Source organism: Diabrotica virgifera, chromosome 3 (genome assembly GCF_917563875.1).
Source record: "Diabrotica virgifera virgifera chromosome 3, PGI_DIABVI_V3a".
NCBI lineage: Eukaryota > Metazoa > Arthropoda > Insecta > Coleoptera > Chrysomelidae > Diabrotica > Diabrotica virgifera.
The window spans coordinates 16,057,073-16,076,763 of NC_065445.1; the positions used below are offsets into that span (position 1 = coordinate 16,057,073).

Below are 19,691 nucleotides of genomic sequence, written 5' to 3' on the forward strand. Positions count from 1 at the left end.
TATGTGTAGTTTTATTTTTCCTTCGTTTGTTCTGGTATACGAGTTTGATTATTATGTATGTTATTTTGTAAAAATTTCAGAGATATTGGAACAATTATCGTTAGATTTTTAAAAATCACACACTTTAGTAGTCCTTGGGTCTACTGTTCTAATGAAAAACATACCGGAGGAACTAAAAAACCTCGATCTCAAAGCGTTAAGGCACGTATCCACTATGTTCGCGAACCTCTTGCGCTCCGTGCCCCCTGCAACGGCTCCAATGGATAAGGCATGCGCTCCTTTACATATAAACTGCCCCCAATTGGAGCGCTGAGGTAGATCGCGCACCGTTGCACGGTTCAGGAGCGCGAACGTATCCACTTTGTGGAGCAGTTACAGGAGCGCGAACATAGTGGCTACATGCTTTTAGACAAGGGCGATATACATGAAACAGCTGGGAACCACTGGTCGCCTGTTTAAGATGTAAAAAAAATGTGTGTGTACTTTGTACGCACGTATATAAGAAGTTATACTTCTATTATAATATAATCTAACTTCATATTATGATTTCAACGAAATCAATATGCCTATCTACTTTAAACAGTTTTTTTGTATTGTATTTAAATATTATACTAATTTTAGAAAGAACAAAAAGGACACCAAAAATATAAAAAAAAATAAAAAAGGATGACTTTCCGGATTTGGACAGGCGACCTCTCGATCCCTAGGCGAATGCTCTACCGATCAGCTACCACCGCTTTTGTATTCAGTCGATCATTTCTCGGACATAATTACAATCACGGTGACCGATACATTAATTGAAAATAAACATTTTCAATAATACTTATTAGGAGGAAGACAAATCCACAGACATAAAAATTATAATAAATATATTTACTAAAAACACTAATAATATATTCTTTTCACGCACACCTTATTTGCGCTACATAACTTAAAAGATGTAGCGACTGATACCATACTTTCGGTGTGCGCATGCGCCAGGGAATGTAAAAATTCACCCTCGTGCCTAAAGAAGTATAACTTCAATAAATATTTTTTAAACAAAACAACAGAAGCTGGTGGTATCAAATGATATCAATAATATACAGGGTGTCCCGGAAAATAGTGCGTTCCTTCAAGGTATGGGCTAAGTGCACCATTTAGAGCAAAAAAGTCTAATAAATTTTTTTTGTTAAGTCAACCGTTTTCAAAAAAATAATTTATTAATTTTAATGCATTTGATTAATGTCCACAGAAAAGCAAATACAGCCGGCAGCGCTGCGTTCCTTCTGTGCTAAAATAATTTTACTGTAACTCAACTATCATGAATCATCGATCATAGGCATAATATACATTGATAAAATACTGATAACAGTGATAGAAAAACAGCATAATATTTGTGTTTATTAAATATCTAATAAATAAGGTTTGTATAGTGTTTTAACTTACATAGAATTTTTGTATTACAATAAAACTACGTCTTCAAGGAGCATCGATAGAACATGTTGCAAACATTTGAGTACCTGCATTTCTCCATTCAATCTTCTGGGAAGTTCGAATGGTTCAATTAGATGATTATAAAAAATATTCCCAGCCCACAAATTCATACTTTTGTCAACCACGAAAGTTAAACACACCATTCGTAAAAATAAACTTTATCTGCACATAACACTTTACACAGAAATTCGGGTTCTCTGAAGATCTTATTTTACTTGGAGGTAAATAGCCTTGCTGTAAATCTTGCACTAAACGTAATTAACATAATATCATGATAATCGCTATCGAAATCATGACAATATCACAACAATAGGATGTACCTATTCTGGGGTTACAGGTGATTATGATATGACTGTTTGTGTTTACAATTTGTATATTTTTATCTAAGCTGTGTCAAAATAAATAAAACTGCCGTGTTGCCAAATCTAAATTTTAGTAAAATACATTATTTTAATTTTTTGGGGCAACAGATGACTTTAGAAAAAAAAATTATAAGAAAGTTTTCTTTTAAATGGTGCATTCTACCCACACCTTTAAGGAACGCACTATTTTCCGGGACACCCTGTATGACCAATTAGGATAGATTGCACCAGTGATAATACAATCCAAACTATTTATACAAGATTTGTGGACAAAAGGATGAGATGGGACAAAGATATGGAGAATTCTGATAAAAAACGATGAGAAAAAATACCTAGGTGGAATAATCCAGCCATTTTGGGAAAAATACAATTGCATGGATTTGCTGACGGCTCTATGAAACGGTACTGAGCAGTAATATATCGCACTAATAATACAATAGTGTCGTAACTCAAAAAATATGATTTTTCAGAATCAACGAAAAACTCATTACTCATTTCCTATTGCAGGTAAACAAAAAATTAATGCATAACAATATGTTTTAGTACATTCCATGTCAAATCACTCAGGCAAAAAATTTTGGATCTCCGATTTGTCTGAAAATTGGTATCTAGCTTCTGCTGGACGTAAAAATAAGATATTTAAGGTCAAAAAATCTTCTTCTTTTTTTCTCAAAATGTGATTTTATGCGATTTTACAGTGATTTGGTGTTTATTTAAACAAATTTGCATTTTTTGACGTAAAGTATCAATGAAAAACATAATATTTTAATAGAAAGGACTCAAAAATGTCATTATATGGCATTATAACAAGATATTTTGAATCAAAACAAGTTTTTGATCAAATTTTATAGTGTAAAAAACGTTAAAATACCGTTTTTTACATTTTCCTCCATTCCCAAAATACATCATCATCGATTTGGCTGAACATTTGCCCACAGATATCCAAAAGATAGAACTTTAAGTGGTTAGAAGGATTTAAATTATATTACAATACCAAAAAAGTTACATGCAGTAATATCAGACTCAAAAGTATATATTAGTCCAGTCGGGATAGCATTTGACCTTGAATGCCGAGCTGCCTAAAATTTTATTCTTCTGATCTTTAAGGGAGTCAATAGTAGCCTAAATTTAAAATCACGAATGAATTCCTCCGTTCCGTTAGTTGCCATCTTGATTTTAAAGGAGAACCTGTTTGGCTCAATATCTCCGCCATTTTTAACTTTTCGACAAAAATGGTAGGAACTGAAATTGTTCCAAATAAATCGTATTTACAATTATTACAATTTCTTTTTAACAATTTTTGTCGTGAGGTCGATATTTTCGAGTTAATTTTAAGTAGACGCCAATATTTTTGACTATAATATTGCATGTAACTTTTTTGGTATTGTAATATAATTCAAATCCTTCTCACCACTTAAAGTCCTATGTTTTGTCTATCTGTGGGCAAATTTTCAGCCAAATCGATTATGATGTATTTTGTGAATGGAGAAAAATGTAAAAAACGGTATTTTAACGTTTTCTACACTATAAAATGTGATCAAAAGCTTGTTTTGAATCAAAGTAACTTGTTATAATGACATTTTTGAGTCCTTTCTATTAAAATATTATGTTTTTCATTGATACTTTACGATAGAAAATGCAAATTTGTATAAATAAACACCAAATCACTGTAAAATCGCATAAAATAACATTTTGAGAAAAAAAGAAGAAGAAGATTTTTTGACCTTAACTATCTTATTTGTACGTCCCGCAGAAGCTATATACCAATTTTCAGACAAATCGGAGGTCCAAAATTTTTTTTGCTCCAAAATTGAGTGATTTGAAATGGAATGACCCGTTTCTAATTAATATTAAAGGAAGTTTCTTTGTACTCTTATTTAAATAAAAATACTGTCAGTGAAGTTATTTAAGAATTTTGAGTTAAAACGGTATTTTTCTAAGCAAAATGTTCGAAATGAAATATTATTTTTAGTTATGACATTATTTATGAAATATTTTGTGTTACTACAATTTGATTTACTAATTTTTTTTCTGCGGTTTACGTCAGTTTTTGGGAAATTTTGCGGACTCTTTGTCGCTCATTGTAAAATTAAAACAGTTAATTCTACTTCTATAAAAAAATAATGAAACTTGGCCTTTTGGTACTGGCACCACAGCTTACAAGTCATATACGGCGAATATTGTTGAATCTATGTTAGCATTTTTGTCATTTTCTTTCTCCTTTCTGGACAGTTCTTTTTCTGTCAAGTCGTTTTCGTACGTCATAACAATACTGTTTTTTCCATCCTCATCAGAATTTTTGAAATTTTCACAAAGATCACATTGATCTTTTTTGGTGTATGGAAGGAGATGTTAAAATCTTTAGTAAAAATGCGGTTAAAAGTAGTTGCAGACGCAAATTATCTGCAGTTTTCTTCTGTACATTTATCTTTGTAGTCTCGATATAAATCGGCTAAAGACTTTTCACACTGGATATATTCCCGTGACGTCTGAGCTCTAAGGTAATGTAATTCGACGCGTGGTATAGCGTTTATAAAATGTTTGACACCTTCATAGATCTCCGGTTCCACAGTATGTTGTTTGCCATATTTTGCATTGTTCGCGTAATTTGCCATGTTTTCTGCGTTCTCCAAGAGCTACTAGTAGAAGAGCTTCTTCAGGAAGAGCTACTTATGGTTTTACTGTTTGACAACGAAACAAACTAGAGGTTTTCCTTTGCACAACAGGAATGAAATGCGGATCTCGGTCGGAATCAAAGTCGCTCTGGTCTGAGTGCACCGGTGAAATGTGATATTGCCTTTGGTTGGATTCTGTAATAGGTTTAACATTATGTACTGACCTTACTAAAGGTCACTGTTTGTTTACGTCAATTTCTTGAAGTACTTTGATGACTCGTAAATGGTGAAGGTATAGGTGCCGGTTGTACTTTCGTAACGTCACTGTTCTCTATCTGGGCACTAGGTTCATTATTTGTACTCACCAGTGGGAATAACGACGGTGAAGAGTTTTCCTGCTCGCCATCCTTAACATTTGTTGCCATAGCAACAAGTAATCGCCCACGATCACTTGTTGCTATGAATCGCCCCCTTAAAAATGAATTAAAGTAATTATTAACATAGGTAATTGACGAAATGAACAAGAATGTCACGAAGAGTGTGGTAACTCTAAATTTATAAAATATTTAGTATATAGTAAGCTTTTTTAATAACACTGCTGCACATTTTAAATGAGTTATTCCTATACGTTGATTGAAAAATAGATAATGATTAATAAATGTTTTACAAACAACAAAAAAAGAGTTTAAAGTTATGATTCAACAATAGGGCTTTTCATTCACAGTCATTTGTTTCGAGCTCCTGTCATGTGTCACATAATATTAATATATCTACGTCATACGTTATTGATATAACCAATGAGAAAAACCAAAGACGTATGACGTAGATATATTAATATTATGTGACACATGACAGAAGCTCGAAACAAATGACAATCGATGAAAAGCCCTATAGTGTAGCATGTCAAAAATAATGAACTGAACCAATAATAGTGTCGTTAGGAAAAATATTATTTTAAAACGTGCTTGTGTAAATCAGTAATAGTGTAATAATAAGTAGAAAAACAACAATGTTATGGTTTGGTTCAAATCAACAATAATGCAATAACTTAAAATATAGATATGTAAATTACATACCTGATTCAACAATAACGTGGAAACTCAAAATGATGAGCAAAGCAACACGTACGTTCCCGATCACTGTTGGCCTCAACTAAAAATGGCGCAATATTGTGAGGGCGATAAAGACACTTGGTCAGTCATGAATAACGTCTTATGACGTCATCTCTTATTCATTTTTTGCACTATTAACACGACGGTTTTATTGACTTGTAGGGAATTGAATTTTACGTCTGAATATAATAGTGTTATGTCAAATTCGAAATATTTTGAGTTAATATTATTTGAATTACTATTGTATTATTAGTGCGATATATCTTCTGAAGTAAAAAAAACAAGCCTTCTAGTAGCCAAAGCACAGGTTGCACTAGGGAAAGGCTTAACGACGCTGCTGAAGTTGGAATTGCGTGTAGCGTTCCTGTTTTAGCAGACGCATGAAAAGAATCATCCACAGACTGATGAAAAGAATAATTCAAGCATTAAATCGCAGTGACGTAGAAATATACCCATAATATGTTTCCGCAATAACCCTGACATGGATACAGGACAACAAAAAAATGGAAACAGAGTAACGGAAATAATAGACACCTGATCGCTGGTTCAAAGTAGATACAAAAGAAAACACCGAAGTTTTTATAGGGGAATAATAGCAAAGAATTAGTAAGGATTGACCAATATGACTAAAACAGACACATATTACTTAGGTTTCCAATGCCAGAGAGATTGAACATCGACAAAGAAAAAGGAAATAATATACCTAATCAACTTAAAGGTCAGTGATATCTTGTTTTTTAAGCAACTGAGGGTGCCAAGGGGATGTGCTACTTCTATTAACTTCATTTTTATGTCTTTAATAAGGTCAAATAATGTGCTAGTTAAGTATAATAAATCATTAAATCTACTTATATATTGATTAAATTCGTATTGCCACCTACTACAAATGAAGATGGTCGCTCAAAATAAAAGTGACCTGCAAATAAATAAGGTGGCAGTGGATAGTACGAAAAATAGCGACGTATTATACAGTATAACGATTTCGATATAGACGGATAAGAAAATTATTAATCGGAATACTATATATAGTACCTAAATATATTCCTTGCTTATAGATTTTTGACTACATAGATAAAGAAACCTAGAACTGTAATAAATTACAGGTTTGTAACGAAAAATCAATATTGGATTTTTATACTATCCGCCGTATTTCAAAGAAAAGGTAATAGATGGCGCGTTCAAATTTGAGATGGTAGTGGAGTGGAATTTAAATTATATAAAATATATACAGTCGACTCTCGTTAATTCGAAACGCGAGGGACTCTTAAAATATTACGAATTATTGAGTGTTTGAAATATCACACGGTTCGAAATTTGTGAGAGAAAATAAATAAATCTTCGAATTATTAAGTGTTGATCAATTATTATTTATTAACTGCTATTCTATAACGATGACAAAAGTTTCGAGTTAGAATTCGTGTACTAGAATGTATGTATTCATACTGTGAATTAATCAATCTTTCGAAAGAACTGTATTATACTGGTTTGCTTCAAAGCACATTGCTGCTGCTCCGAGTGCTCAATAATTTTTTTAAGAGAAAAAAGTGCCTGAAATGCTTTTTCATCACTTTCGTTTTGTAGAGAGAAGGTTTGTAAGGTATTGAATGAGGATCTTGCTTCCTTAACTGACACCTCTGCCAAAGGTTCTTATGTATCATACTCATCTTCATCGTTACTTTTTTCATTCGTATCTGTCGCAGATAAAATTTCGCCATCGGTTAGTGAACCTGAGAGAGTAACATCTTCATTTACTTGAACAAAGTCAGAAAAACTCACACCGCTGATGTCAACTAATGGTTCTATTGCTGGTTATTCATGATCCATAAGTATCGGAAGATTTTCCTGATCTTCTTTAAGAAACCGAATTTTTTGAAGCAGGTACAGAAAAAGAAAGTACAGAAAACGGTACTTACTACAATCTTTCCGCATTTTCTCTCTGCAACTTTGAATTGTCGAGTGCTGGACGCCGATGAGTTCGAATTAACGCGTCCTTTTGTTATATAGCACTGATTTTTTTCGTTCGAATTACCAAGTGAATAAAAATGTATTGATTTAGTTCGAAATATAAAGAGATTTTGTAGGGAACTCGTGATAACTTTGAAATATAAAGAGGTTCGAATTATCGCAGGTTTGAATTAACGCGAGTCGACTGTAATTGATAAAAGTGAATTTAAACAATACAAAATTATAGGGCCATTCCATATTTCAAATCACTCAATTTTGGAGCAAACAAAATTTTGGACCTCCGATTTGTCTGAAAATTGGTATATAGCTTCTGCGGGACGTACAAATAAGATAGTTAAGGTCAAAAAATCTTCTTCTTCTTTTTTTCTCAAAATGTTATTTTATGCGATTTTACAGTGATTGGGTGTTTATTTATACAAATTTGCATTTTCTATCGTAAAGTATCAATGAAAAACATAATATTTTAATAAAAAGGACTCAAAAATGTCATTATATGGCATTATAACAAGTTACTTTGATTCAAAACAAGCTTTTGATCAAATTTTATAGTGTAGAAAACGTTAAAATACCGTTTTTTACATTTTTCTCCATTCACAAAATACATCATAATCGATTTGGCTGAAAATTTGCCCACAGATAGACAAAACATAGGACTAAGTGGTGAGAAGGATTTGAATTATATTACAATACCCAAAAAAGTTACATGCAATATTATAGTCAAAAATATAGGCGTCTACTGTAAGTACAATTAACTCGAAAATATCGACCTCACGACAAAAATTGTTAAAAAGAAATTATAATAATTGTAAATACGATTTATTTGGAACAATTTCAGTTCCTATCATTTTTGTCGAAAATTCAAAAATGGCGGAGATATTGGGCAAAACAGGTTCTCCTTTAAAATCAAGATGGCTGCTAACGTAACCGAGGAATTCATTCGTGATTTTAAATTTAGGCTACTATTGACTCCCCTAAAGATCAGAAAAATAAAATTTTGGGCAGCTCGGCATTCAAGGTCAAATACTATCCCGACTGGACTAATATATACTTTTGAGTCTGATATTACTGCATGTAACTTTTTTGGTATTGTAATATAATTCAAATCCTTCTAACCACTTAAAGTCCTATCTTTTGGCTATCTGTGGGCAAATTTTCAGCCAAATCGATGATAATGTATTTTGGGAATGGAGGAAAATGCAAAAAACGGTATTTTAACGTTTTTTACACTATAAAATTTGATCAAAAACTTGTTTTGATTCAAAATAACTTGTTATAATGCCATATAATGACATTTTTGAGTCCTTTCTATTAAAATATTATGTTTTTCATCGATACTTTACGACAGAAAATGCAAATTTGTTTAAATAAACACCAAATCACTGTAAAATCGCATAAAATAATATTTTGAGAAAAAAAGAAGAAGAAGATTTTTTGACCTCAAATATCTTATTTTTACGTCCCGCAGAAGCTATATACCAATTTTCAGAAAAATCGGAGATCCAAAATTTTTTGCCTGAGTGATTTGACATGGAATGTACCTATATATAAATAAGTATACCGACTAGAAATAAGTTTATAAACAGTTTTAAATATAATCGCTAATAGTACACGAACATTCATAGGACGTCCGTTTTAGCATTAAAAACATTCTCTGGACATCCCAGTCTGATCCAAATGTCGCGGTTCCAAACGTCCAAGAGACGTCGCATAGAAACATATTATGAACGTCCAGCGACGATAGGTAATTAGATCTTCATCAAACTTTAATAAATAAAGTAATTATTATTAGACATAAAAAATAAGCCCGGTGGACTTACTTGAGCATTTTTGGGATTTTCCTCGGAAGTCTAGTTTAGCGCTGTACTAAAACTTCAGCCTATTCCTATAAAGTATGTATTTTGAAAAAAGCTACATTTTTCCATAACGTAACCATATCCTCTGTTGATAAAGCTTAGAAACAAATCGTTTTCTTTTAAACATCTTTTAGTTAGAATTACACTTCTACTCTAGCTTCTTTTAATAAAATAAAAATCGTCAATCCAAATGTTAAGTAACGCTAAAAATTGTAACATAGCAATCATCAAAATGAGTAAAAAATCACCATTTCACACCGTTTGGTAAAATGATATGGCATGCCAAATAACATCATGCATCCTTTTGGTGTATTCAACATGTATCTCCGAAAAGATACGTTCAAGACTCATCTAGTACAGATAAATTGATAAAAATTATATTTTTAATTTGGAATTAGCAAACTTGTATCATCTTGGTAACTAGAACCTTATAACGAAGGATCAGAAGGCCATAACCCCATACTCCTAGAGATAGGCGCATGGGAAGAAGATATCAAAATAACAAGGAAAGAAAGAAAACGATAAGCGGTTTAAGTACTTCAAGTGACTAGTGAGCATAGTAATTGGAAACGTTGCTACAATCGACAATCACCAGAAATAAAAGAAATCCTAGAGCTTGAAAACATCATAAAATAAGCACTAATGAATAGTATTAAGTACTAAAGAAGAATATGAAATTCACATGGAAAAGAAATGACAAGGGAAAAGAACAGAGCCAAAAATAGAGTAAGAAGAACAAGAAACCAGAACGATAAAAATAAGGCATACATATGATGTATCAATCGACGTGACGCGTATAGGGCTTTTCATCGATTATCATTTGTTTCGAGCTTCAGTCATATGTTGTATTGTATAATCTGTGTATACTATTAATAGGGCTTTTCATTCACAGTCATTTGTTTCGAGCTTCTGTCATGTGTCACATAATATTATTATATCTACGACATACGTTATTAGTATATAAACTGGTATATAATACAAACCAAAGACGTATGACGTAAATATATTATTAGCTTTGTTCCAGCAGACTGTTGAACTGATGTTGAACTGATTCAGGATCGTACTGAGCGTGCGCTTTACATAAAACGCTTACGGTTTTATGTAAAGCGCACGCTCAGTACGATTCTGAATCAGTTCAAAATTCTGCTGGAACAAAGCTAATATTATGTGACACATGACACAAGCTCGAAACAAATGACAATCGATGAAAAGCCCTATATACACGGATTATACGACATATGACAGAAGCTCGAAACAAATTACTGTGATTGAAAAGCCCTATTGAACAGCCGAGCTGTAATATTTAGTTCCGGTTTTTGATTGCATTTCCATTTCCAGTTAAAAAGTTATGACCAAAAGTTTGACAAAAATAACTCAAAATTGAGTCGCCCAGTTGCAAAACTCGTTTTGTCCATTTTTTTCAAAATTGGATAAGACCGCCATTTTGTAGAGGTTCTTCTCCTGCATCCAAAAACATATATGTCGTATAAAAATCAATAAATACTGCAAAACACGTTACGTCCATTTTCATAATGCAGAAAATTCGTTTTGTCCAACATAATTAAACTGTTTCAAAACTCGTCATGTCTCATAACAAAGTGGATTACCAATAATTAAACTGTTGCAAAATTCGTTATGTCCATTCTGAAATATGTATGAATCTGCTTCCACAATTCTTCGCTGTACTCTGTTTTTATTCAATTCTGAGTATAGGGTTTGTGTTATCGCAATGTTATCGGGTTGGCAGCAACACGATATCAGAGGCCAAAAATGGAGATGAGAAAAACTAGAAGAAAAAGGTATCAACGAAATATTTCATACCTCTTTTAAGAGGTTAGTTCCAGTGCGGAAAAATCTCTTTGTAAACACCCTAGGTGTATCAAGAGATGGAATTCAGTTATTGCGTAAAAAGTTCCTTGAATAAGGATATGTACCCAAATACCAACGTGGTGATGATGCAAGCTCATTGAAATATCTATGCAGAAAATGCAGTAAAAGCTTTTATAGAGTCCCTTCAAGTACAAGGCATAACTGTGGGGGTAAAAATGTAACCAGTCAAGATCTCCCAAGAGAATTAACCATCAGAGTATCAGAGGACTTTAGCAGCAGTAGGTACCAAGGCTCTCATGACGAAAGTCTTAAAGTTAAGTATGATTATCTTCGAAACATTTTCGACAACGATTATAGTTTAGGCTTAGGCGTCGAAAAAGTATTATTAAGACTTGGAAACAGTTGTCAACGTTGAAATCAAGGAATTATAGATGAAGGAATTATATCTATGAAAAATTGAAATTAAATGACTTGAATACACTTCTGACAAAACATTTTACCAAGGAATGGGAACATATCCAGGATCTCACTTTCTTTAAAAAACTTTTTTACCAACAGAAATCTCTTTCTAATCCTCAAGACAACGAATCAGATATTGGTGAGATCGATGATGCTGGAGAAGAGTTAGCTATATTATATAAGCATGGACATCTAATAGATTTAAACTGAAATAATTTACACATTTTATTTGTATCTATTTCTGAAACATTTTTGTTACATTAAACATAAGTTTTTAAAATGAGCTCTCTCTTTATTTTAATATTTCTCTCCCATTATAGTGCAACAAAGCTCGTTTAATCCAGTATACTGTAGCAAAACTCGTTATGTCCAAAATAAACCCTCCTAAAAACAAAAACCCCCTAAATGTTAACATACATTTTACATTGGACATACATTATAATGTGCAAACCTTTAGTAAAAATGTAAAAGGAGCTTTCAATATACATTACTTTTTATTCTACAGTTTTTTGATGTTTCTGAAAATTTTGAAAAATGGACATAACGAGTTTTGCAAGTGGGCGACTCAATTAGTAAAATCGTATATAAATTGACACAAAGTTACACGAAGGGTTCAAAAATATAGACTTCCAGTTCTACTTTCAGTCGCTGGGTGAAAAACTAGGACTTATCAAGTCCAATTGCTTGGTACCTATTTTTAGAGACGTTGTGCGAACTGCTTTAATTCTGCATTTGATCTCTTTACGTGGGTCCGTAAGTAACCCAGATATTTAAAGTGAGTAACTCTCTCAGTCTCAATGTTTTGTTGATCTATCTGTAGGGATTTAGGGGATTGTCCTGAGATTGACGACTAATTATTATAAATTTTGTATTAGAACCATTCATTTTTAGACCCATTCCTCTTCCTGTCGTGTTTACGCAATCCATCAACTCCTGAAGGCCCAAGGCCCTGGAGACTATCGCATAAAATTATAGTGTCGTCAGTTCTCTCTTTATAAGCAAGCCTATAAAAAAAATGCAGTATTTTATTTGTGCTTGGTGTTTTTTAATCGTTTGTGTAGAATTTTAATGCCCTTTGAGCATAGTAAGTGTTTAGGATTGATTTAGTTTAGTTTGAACTATAACAATTATGGTTTTTACTTGATTTAAGCCTTACTTTTAGCTACTGAGTTACTTTAAGGAAATATTGAAACTTAGGCAACACTGTAAGTAGTAACTGTATATTGCCTACATTTGGCGCAGATAAAGGATATAAGCTGTAAATTCAAATTTAAAATTATACATTAAAACAATAAAGGATAAAAAATATATAAAAACTTAATATAATATTTTAAAATATTATATTAAGTATAATTATAAATAGGTTGTTATAATTCATTATTTATTTATATAGCAGCACCATCTGTACAATTAGTCTACCTAAATAATTGAAACTGATGAAGTGTAAAATGAAGAGGGTACCTAAATGATGAATCAATGGACCAAAACAACCAAGAGATAAGAGCATGCATCGAAAAAGCTTGATCCACCTTAAACAGGATGGAGGCCTTCTTCAAGAGCTCTTGTTATAAAAGTAAGAATTCTGCAATCAATGAATGCTATTGTCTTCTCTGTCCTTTTTTATGGTAGTGTATCGTGGACCTTAACCGATGATAAATAGGTGCAGAAAATTAGAAGTATTGGAGATGTGGCTATATGGGACACTTGGGACAGTAAATCCCGTGGACTGACCGAGTCACGCAATTATAGTAGGGGAGGAAAGTAGGCTAAAGTAGTACCTAGTCACTATGCTAAATGTGCAGTCACTCGAGCCCTTTGGTAAGCAAAGTTTTCCATTTTATGGGGACTTTCCATTTTTTAATTTAATTTTCCATTTCCAAAAATCGTTTTTTTTTCGATTATAGCGCTATCTATCCATAATTTAAAAAAAATGTTTCGAATAAATTATATTTATTTTTACGTAAGGAATCCAAATCTGCAATAAAAAATGGGGGCTCCCATTTAAGATTTTAAAGTAACCCCCCATCCCACCTCCGTGGTGGGTTATGTTTAGTGCCATTCGATAGATTTTTCAAAAATATATATTGAAAATGTGTATTTTTCAATCTGATGTTCATTTTGCAAAATATCGCGGGATTCGTATTTAAAATTTTACATTTACCCCCCACCCCTCTCCGTAGAGAGTCGTGTTTGGTATCATTAGATAGATTTTTGAAAAATAATGAGAACGTTTTTTTTAGTTTTTCGATCTGTCATTCATTTCGCAAAATATTCGCTTTTTTCTTGTGACTCTCCCATTTCTTTACGCCCCGCTCAGATTCTCAGATCGTCAGATTTTTGAAATATACACTGTTTTGCGTGTACTTAAGTTACCTATCTTAATCTGACGATTTGGAGTTTTTCTAAGCATAGATTTTTTTTGCTCCCCCCCCCCCCTTAACGAACTCCCCTGTATTAAGAGCCAATATATGGTAGAGGTACATTTACAGGGTACAAGGTTTCTCCCATATGATAATTTGACGCGCTCGAGTAACTGCAAAAATCCCCGCTTGGGCTCCCCTACCATTAGTAGGTCTTCGCAGAATGAAGAAGAACCTTGAGGTACTGACCATCATCAAATCTCGAAAATTGCAATACCTCGAATACATTATTCGAAGTGAATCGAGATAAGTCCTGCTAGAAACCAACTTGTAAGGAAAAATATTTGGAAAGTGATTGCACAAGAAAATCATAATTTCTTCAGGGAAAACAGAAAAACTAATACGTCCTGTTAGAAATCTGAACATATTTTATGCCGAGAAGAAGAATCAGAATACCTAATAAAGGTCTGGATCCCGCGTACCAAAAAAAGTTTATTATTAGTCCGGGCTGATTATCGGAGAATAGGCCATTTTTGGGAAAAGTTATTTACCAGCAATTTTATTGCTGGAATCGAAGCTTATGATTATATATATTAATAATATAGGTATGCAAAGTCCGCAGATAGTGTGCTACTTTTTTTATAAACAAAATGGCGCCCGAAAATCGTGTTTGTTTCAATTATTGCTCTATAACTCCGAAGATTTTAACTTTACAACAAAAACACTCAAATAAAAATTCACCGCAATTAAATTCTGCATAGAGATATGTTTTTCCCGATCTGCTCCGACGAAAATTTTCCTCGGAAAATGCGGGTTTTCCCAACAAAATCTTTAATTTTCAAATAAAGTTTTAGATAAGTAATTATCTACCAATAATTAAATAATTTGGTGACTTAAAAGCCAGGAGCTGGTGAACATTGAACGAATATTTTAGCAACAATTCAATTGTTAATTAATAATTTACGGTCGCAATAATAACCAAAATAATTATGATACACTGATCAAACTTTGAAATCTTATAAAGATGAGATGCCTATTTAACATTTTGTCGACAAAATATAAATTTTTTATTTTTTTGCATATTCTTTAAATGTGTAAAAAAAATAGTTATAAAGAAATTAACGTTTCTCAGAAAATTTTTATTATATTCTAATTTTAAAAAATAGTTAAAATGCGTATTTCAAATATCTTGAAAATGAATGCTTTAAAACTTTTTTTGCAACCATTTGCAAAATAGATATTATGAAACAGCAAAGTAAGCATACGATTACTACGTTGTTTATAATTTTTTTTAATTCTTTCAAAGCGTAAAAGTGAGTTTAAAGTACAAGCTAATTATTTACAAAAAATATCGATTATTTGTTTAATGGTTATATTTTAATTAAAGATTATGAATATATTTTTTTGTAATTTACACGCGCGAAAGTAGACTAATACAGTACTGTAGCTAAAATTTTCACTCGCAGCGACGACAGCCGCGCGACACGTACACTTAATAAATAAAATTATAGTATTATGTATGCTGCGTGTCAGTCGCTTCGAGTGAACATTTTAGCTCCGGCTCCGTATCAAGCCTACTTTCGCGCTAAAAATTACAAAAAAAAAGTATTTTTAATCTTTGATTAAAATATAACCATTGAACTAATATTTGATATTCTTTGTGAGTAATTAGATTGTACCACAGACTCACTTTTAAGCTTTGAAACAATTAAAACAAATTATAAACAACGGAGTAATCGTATATTTACTTTGCTGTTTCATAACTTTTTTGCAAATGGTTGTAAAAAAATTTTAAAGCATTCAATTTTAAGACCTTTGAAATACGCATTTTAAGTATTTTTTAAAATTAGAATATAATAAACAATTTCTTAGAAATGTTAATAACCGGCAAAATAACGCAAAAGATGGAAAACATAATACATTGCGCAACAAAAAGAGATGAAACTGGTGGAGGTGGAAATTATCGTTATAAACGTATAAATTAACATTACATTACATCGTTTCCCACCTTTAGACGTATCAGAGGAGTATGACAACTACTGTCAGTGTGACAGTAGAATTTTATAAAATACTCCTGTCACAGACGTCTAAAGACGGGAAACTATGTAATGTAATGTTAATTTTTAAGTTTATAACAATAATTTACACCACTAGTTTCAGCTATTTTTGTTTCGCAATGTATTATGTTTTCCATCTTTTGCGTTATTTTGCCGGTTTTTAGCGCGCTCATCACTGTATAAAGTTTGCTATAGGGCTTTTCATCGATTGTCATTTGTTTCGAGCTTCTGTCATATCTTGTATAATAATCTGTGTATAATATTAATATACACGGATTATACGACATGAGACAGAAGCTCGAAATAAATGACTGTGAATGAAAAGCCCTATTGAATAAACTTAAAAACAACCTGCTAGTTTTCATAATCATAAACTTGTCAGTGTCAGGATGTCAAGTTCCACAATCAAAATCTCGTTCCACAATTAAAACTTCTCCTGTTTCCATACATTAAAGTTTGTCCGACTAATAGACACCGTTGAGCTATTAACAAATTTTCACCTTGCTATTAATAAACTTGTTTTTGGTACGCTGGATCCAGGCCTAATAGTATTATGTGCATCAAAAAATAAATATTCGAAAAAAAAATTATTTAGAACGAAAAATAATCCCTAACAAAAATATATCCCTCCGCCTATGGTTCTAAATAAATCTTCCATTTTAACAAATACCTACTGGACATCCTTTAAAATAATCTGAAAATTCATTCGTTTCATTCCCAAGTATCAGGTGATTATCAATGTTTTGATCCTTTGTATTGTATTTATATCCTTGAAAATTTTTAATAATTTAAAGATCCTAAGTGTTGGTTAAATATAGAATGATGGCCTGATAAGTTTTTAATTCATCTAATATCTGCATCATTTTTTACAAACGTTGAACTACGCGGCATGTGACCGTAGTAATTATGCATATTTATCGTGTTATACCAATTGGATCGGAATTCGCCGTAAATATCTCTCAATATTGAATTGTATTCAGAAATCAGAGGGCGAAAGAGAGGTGTACAAGGGTGTACGATAGCGACGAAGCGGCAAAGCATTCATTCTATAGGAGCGTGCGGTAGTTGGCGGGAAGGACGAATCAAGTAGGCTTTTAGGTCTCAACTCAACTCAACGGGCGGGGCCACGCCGCCAGCTGGCAGACGATGAGCGACTCTCACCAACCGATTTGTACGCGACGTAAATAGATCCTCGATGTTCATGCTAATATCTCACAAAATACTAAATATTTTAACAAATTTTAAAAGGTTATACCTTAGTTTAAAGTATTCTAAGAGAATTGTAGCGATTAGTATGAGAATAGTTGTGTTTTAGCGATCTCGGTTTTTGATGCTACGGCGTATGAATATTACATTGGCGTCAACCTGGCCTCAGCTGTTTCCCGCCAAACGCCGCTACCAGAAAACTGCTGTGAGGCGTAGCGTATGTTGGTTGTCCCGCGCTGCAACCTACTATCAGTGAATAATTGTGATTAACAAATTTACATTTAATTGTCAGTGATTGAAAACTCGTTAGTTAGTGCGAAATATGTCTGTTTACGTCATGAAAGAAGATATAGTGTACGACGAAGGCAATAGTGATCAGAAGGACGTTTTGGGAAATATATCCAGGTAAAAAATACACATGATTTTACCGCGCGTTGGTTCTCCTACACATGATTTTGACGTTTATGTTGACTTTCGGTACGTCATTCCTATCTGCTTGATTAGTTGTAGTGTTTTGATATTTTACCATCGTCTTCGGTTTATTTTGGAACGCTGTAATCGGTATTAAATTATCGCTACTATTAATTCTCGCCATGTCTCCAAGTTTTTACTGCTGAACACTGAACTCGTGAGATTGACGAGACCCTTGCACCAAAATTTAGCAGCTGACAAGAGTGATTTGTTTTGGATAGAATTTCTTAAAAACACATAAATCATGAGTTTAAATTTTATATTAACAATAGTGAACATTTCGAGCTGTATAAATACAAATATTTTGTAACTTTTGAATATTAATTTGAGGTCTGTCTGAGCCTTGTTTTTTTTTTACTTTCAATCCACTTTGACTACTTTTTTTTTAAGTTTTTGTTTGGGGTTGTAGCAATATACTTGTGAATATACAAGCAGCTTATCTTATTTATTCAGAAATAGGAGTAATAGTAAACTATTTTTGATTTATTTATTTCTTTCGTGTTTGTCTTTCATCTATATTTAGATTTAAAATGTCTAGTCTTATATTCATAGCAATATACATGACAATTTCTTGAATTCTCTTAGAAACTATTGTAACTATGTAACTAAACAAGTAGGTATAAAACGAAGATGAGATTGTTCAACTTTTGAATTAAAACTTCTTCCTACTTTATAAATAGGCTCATCCTTGTTTTACTTCCGTTTTTAGCTTCAATTGTCTGGCCATCTTTTCTTCGGTTGTCCCAATGATCTTCCATTTGGCGATTGTCTCTTGCTATTCGTACTATTTTATTTTCTGTCATTATTTCTAGTTGTGTTGTGTTGATTCCATTCTATTTTTCTTCTTTTGGTCCACATATTTATTTCCTATATTCCACATCTCGCTCGTTCTGGTCTTTTAGAGTTTGGTTTGTTATTTTTCGTAAGACTTTCATTTGAAACGAAAGAAATTAAGGCTTGAGGAATTAAACGTGGTTATATATATTATTTTATTTTGATTTTTAAAGTGTCCAATCTTTGGCGATTGCTGGAAAAAACTGTTAAGTATTTTGTTTTGTATTAACGCCATAAATATGTGGTTTTTTAAGAACTCTTGGAAATTTTGGATGTGAATACGTACCAGTAGAGGGTCGCAATAAGGAATTATTATTCGGGGTATTTTTACCTGATTACATAAACGTCAAAATCATGTGTATTTATTTTTATTTGCTAATCATGTAAAAACCGAACATTTTTATTTTTGCTCTATTTACGTTTGATTTATTTCTATATAAATTCGATTTTCATTTAATGAATATCGTAAAGCTATCGTGTTACTACAAAAATGTTGCATCAGATAATGAACATAATGAAAGGAAACCTCTAGAATGGAACTGACCTAGCGCAAATTTGTTTTGTGATGGAAAGGCGGGTACTACTATTCATCTGAATGTCAAGGCAGCAATATTTAAAAATTACAAGTGTCTACGAAAATTATTTTGATTTATTTGCTGCAAAATAAAATGGGAAATATGTTTTTATTTGAGTTCTTTTAATTATTGTGTATCTTTTTTGTGTATATTTTCCGCTTAGTTGTTTCTTCTTCTTAAAGTGTCCTCTGCTACAACAATTGCAAACTTTTATCTGTCTTCAGCTATTCAAAATTTAGCCCTTCTGTTGTCGGATATTTCTTACCCACGATAGTCTGTTTCTTCCTAGTCCTCTCTTTTCCTTTCACTATTATTTGAATAATTATGTATTGGTATACCTCAGTGGCGTGCTGGCCATATAAATTAATCGGTGCAATCACCGAGAGGCCGCGGCCTCTTGAGGCTGGTCAAATAGGTTTTCACAAAATTTTTTAGATGTAATAAAAAATAATGTGTGTGTACTTTGTACGCACGTAAGAAGTTATACTTCTATTATACGATTTAAACGAAATTAAT

At 32.4% G+C, this 19,691-nt stretch overlaps 1 protein-coding gene across 4 annotated transcripts in view; it reads left to right on the top strand.

Annotated features, from left to right (window-relative positions):
* Positions 1 to 17,224: 17,224 nt before the first annotated feature.
* Positions 17,225 to 19,691, top strand: part of LOC114328901 (transcription factor AP-4) — a 400,385-nt gene continuing 397,918 nt past the window's right edge. For 2 of the 4 annotated variants that reach the window (XR_007696993.1, XM_028277883.2), the window contains exon 1: positions 17,227 to 17,700. Coding sequence is in view for 2 of the 4 variants with exons in the window: in XM_028277883.2 (XP_028133684.1) it covers positions 17,618 to 17,700 (83 nt within the window). In the remaining 2 variants the exon portion in view is untranslated. Of the gene's footprint in view, positions 17,701 to 19,691 lie in introns of all 4 variants that reach the window. The other 2 variants (XM_028277893.2, XM_050646342.1) reach the window with 2 other exon arrangements.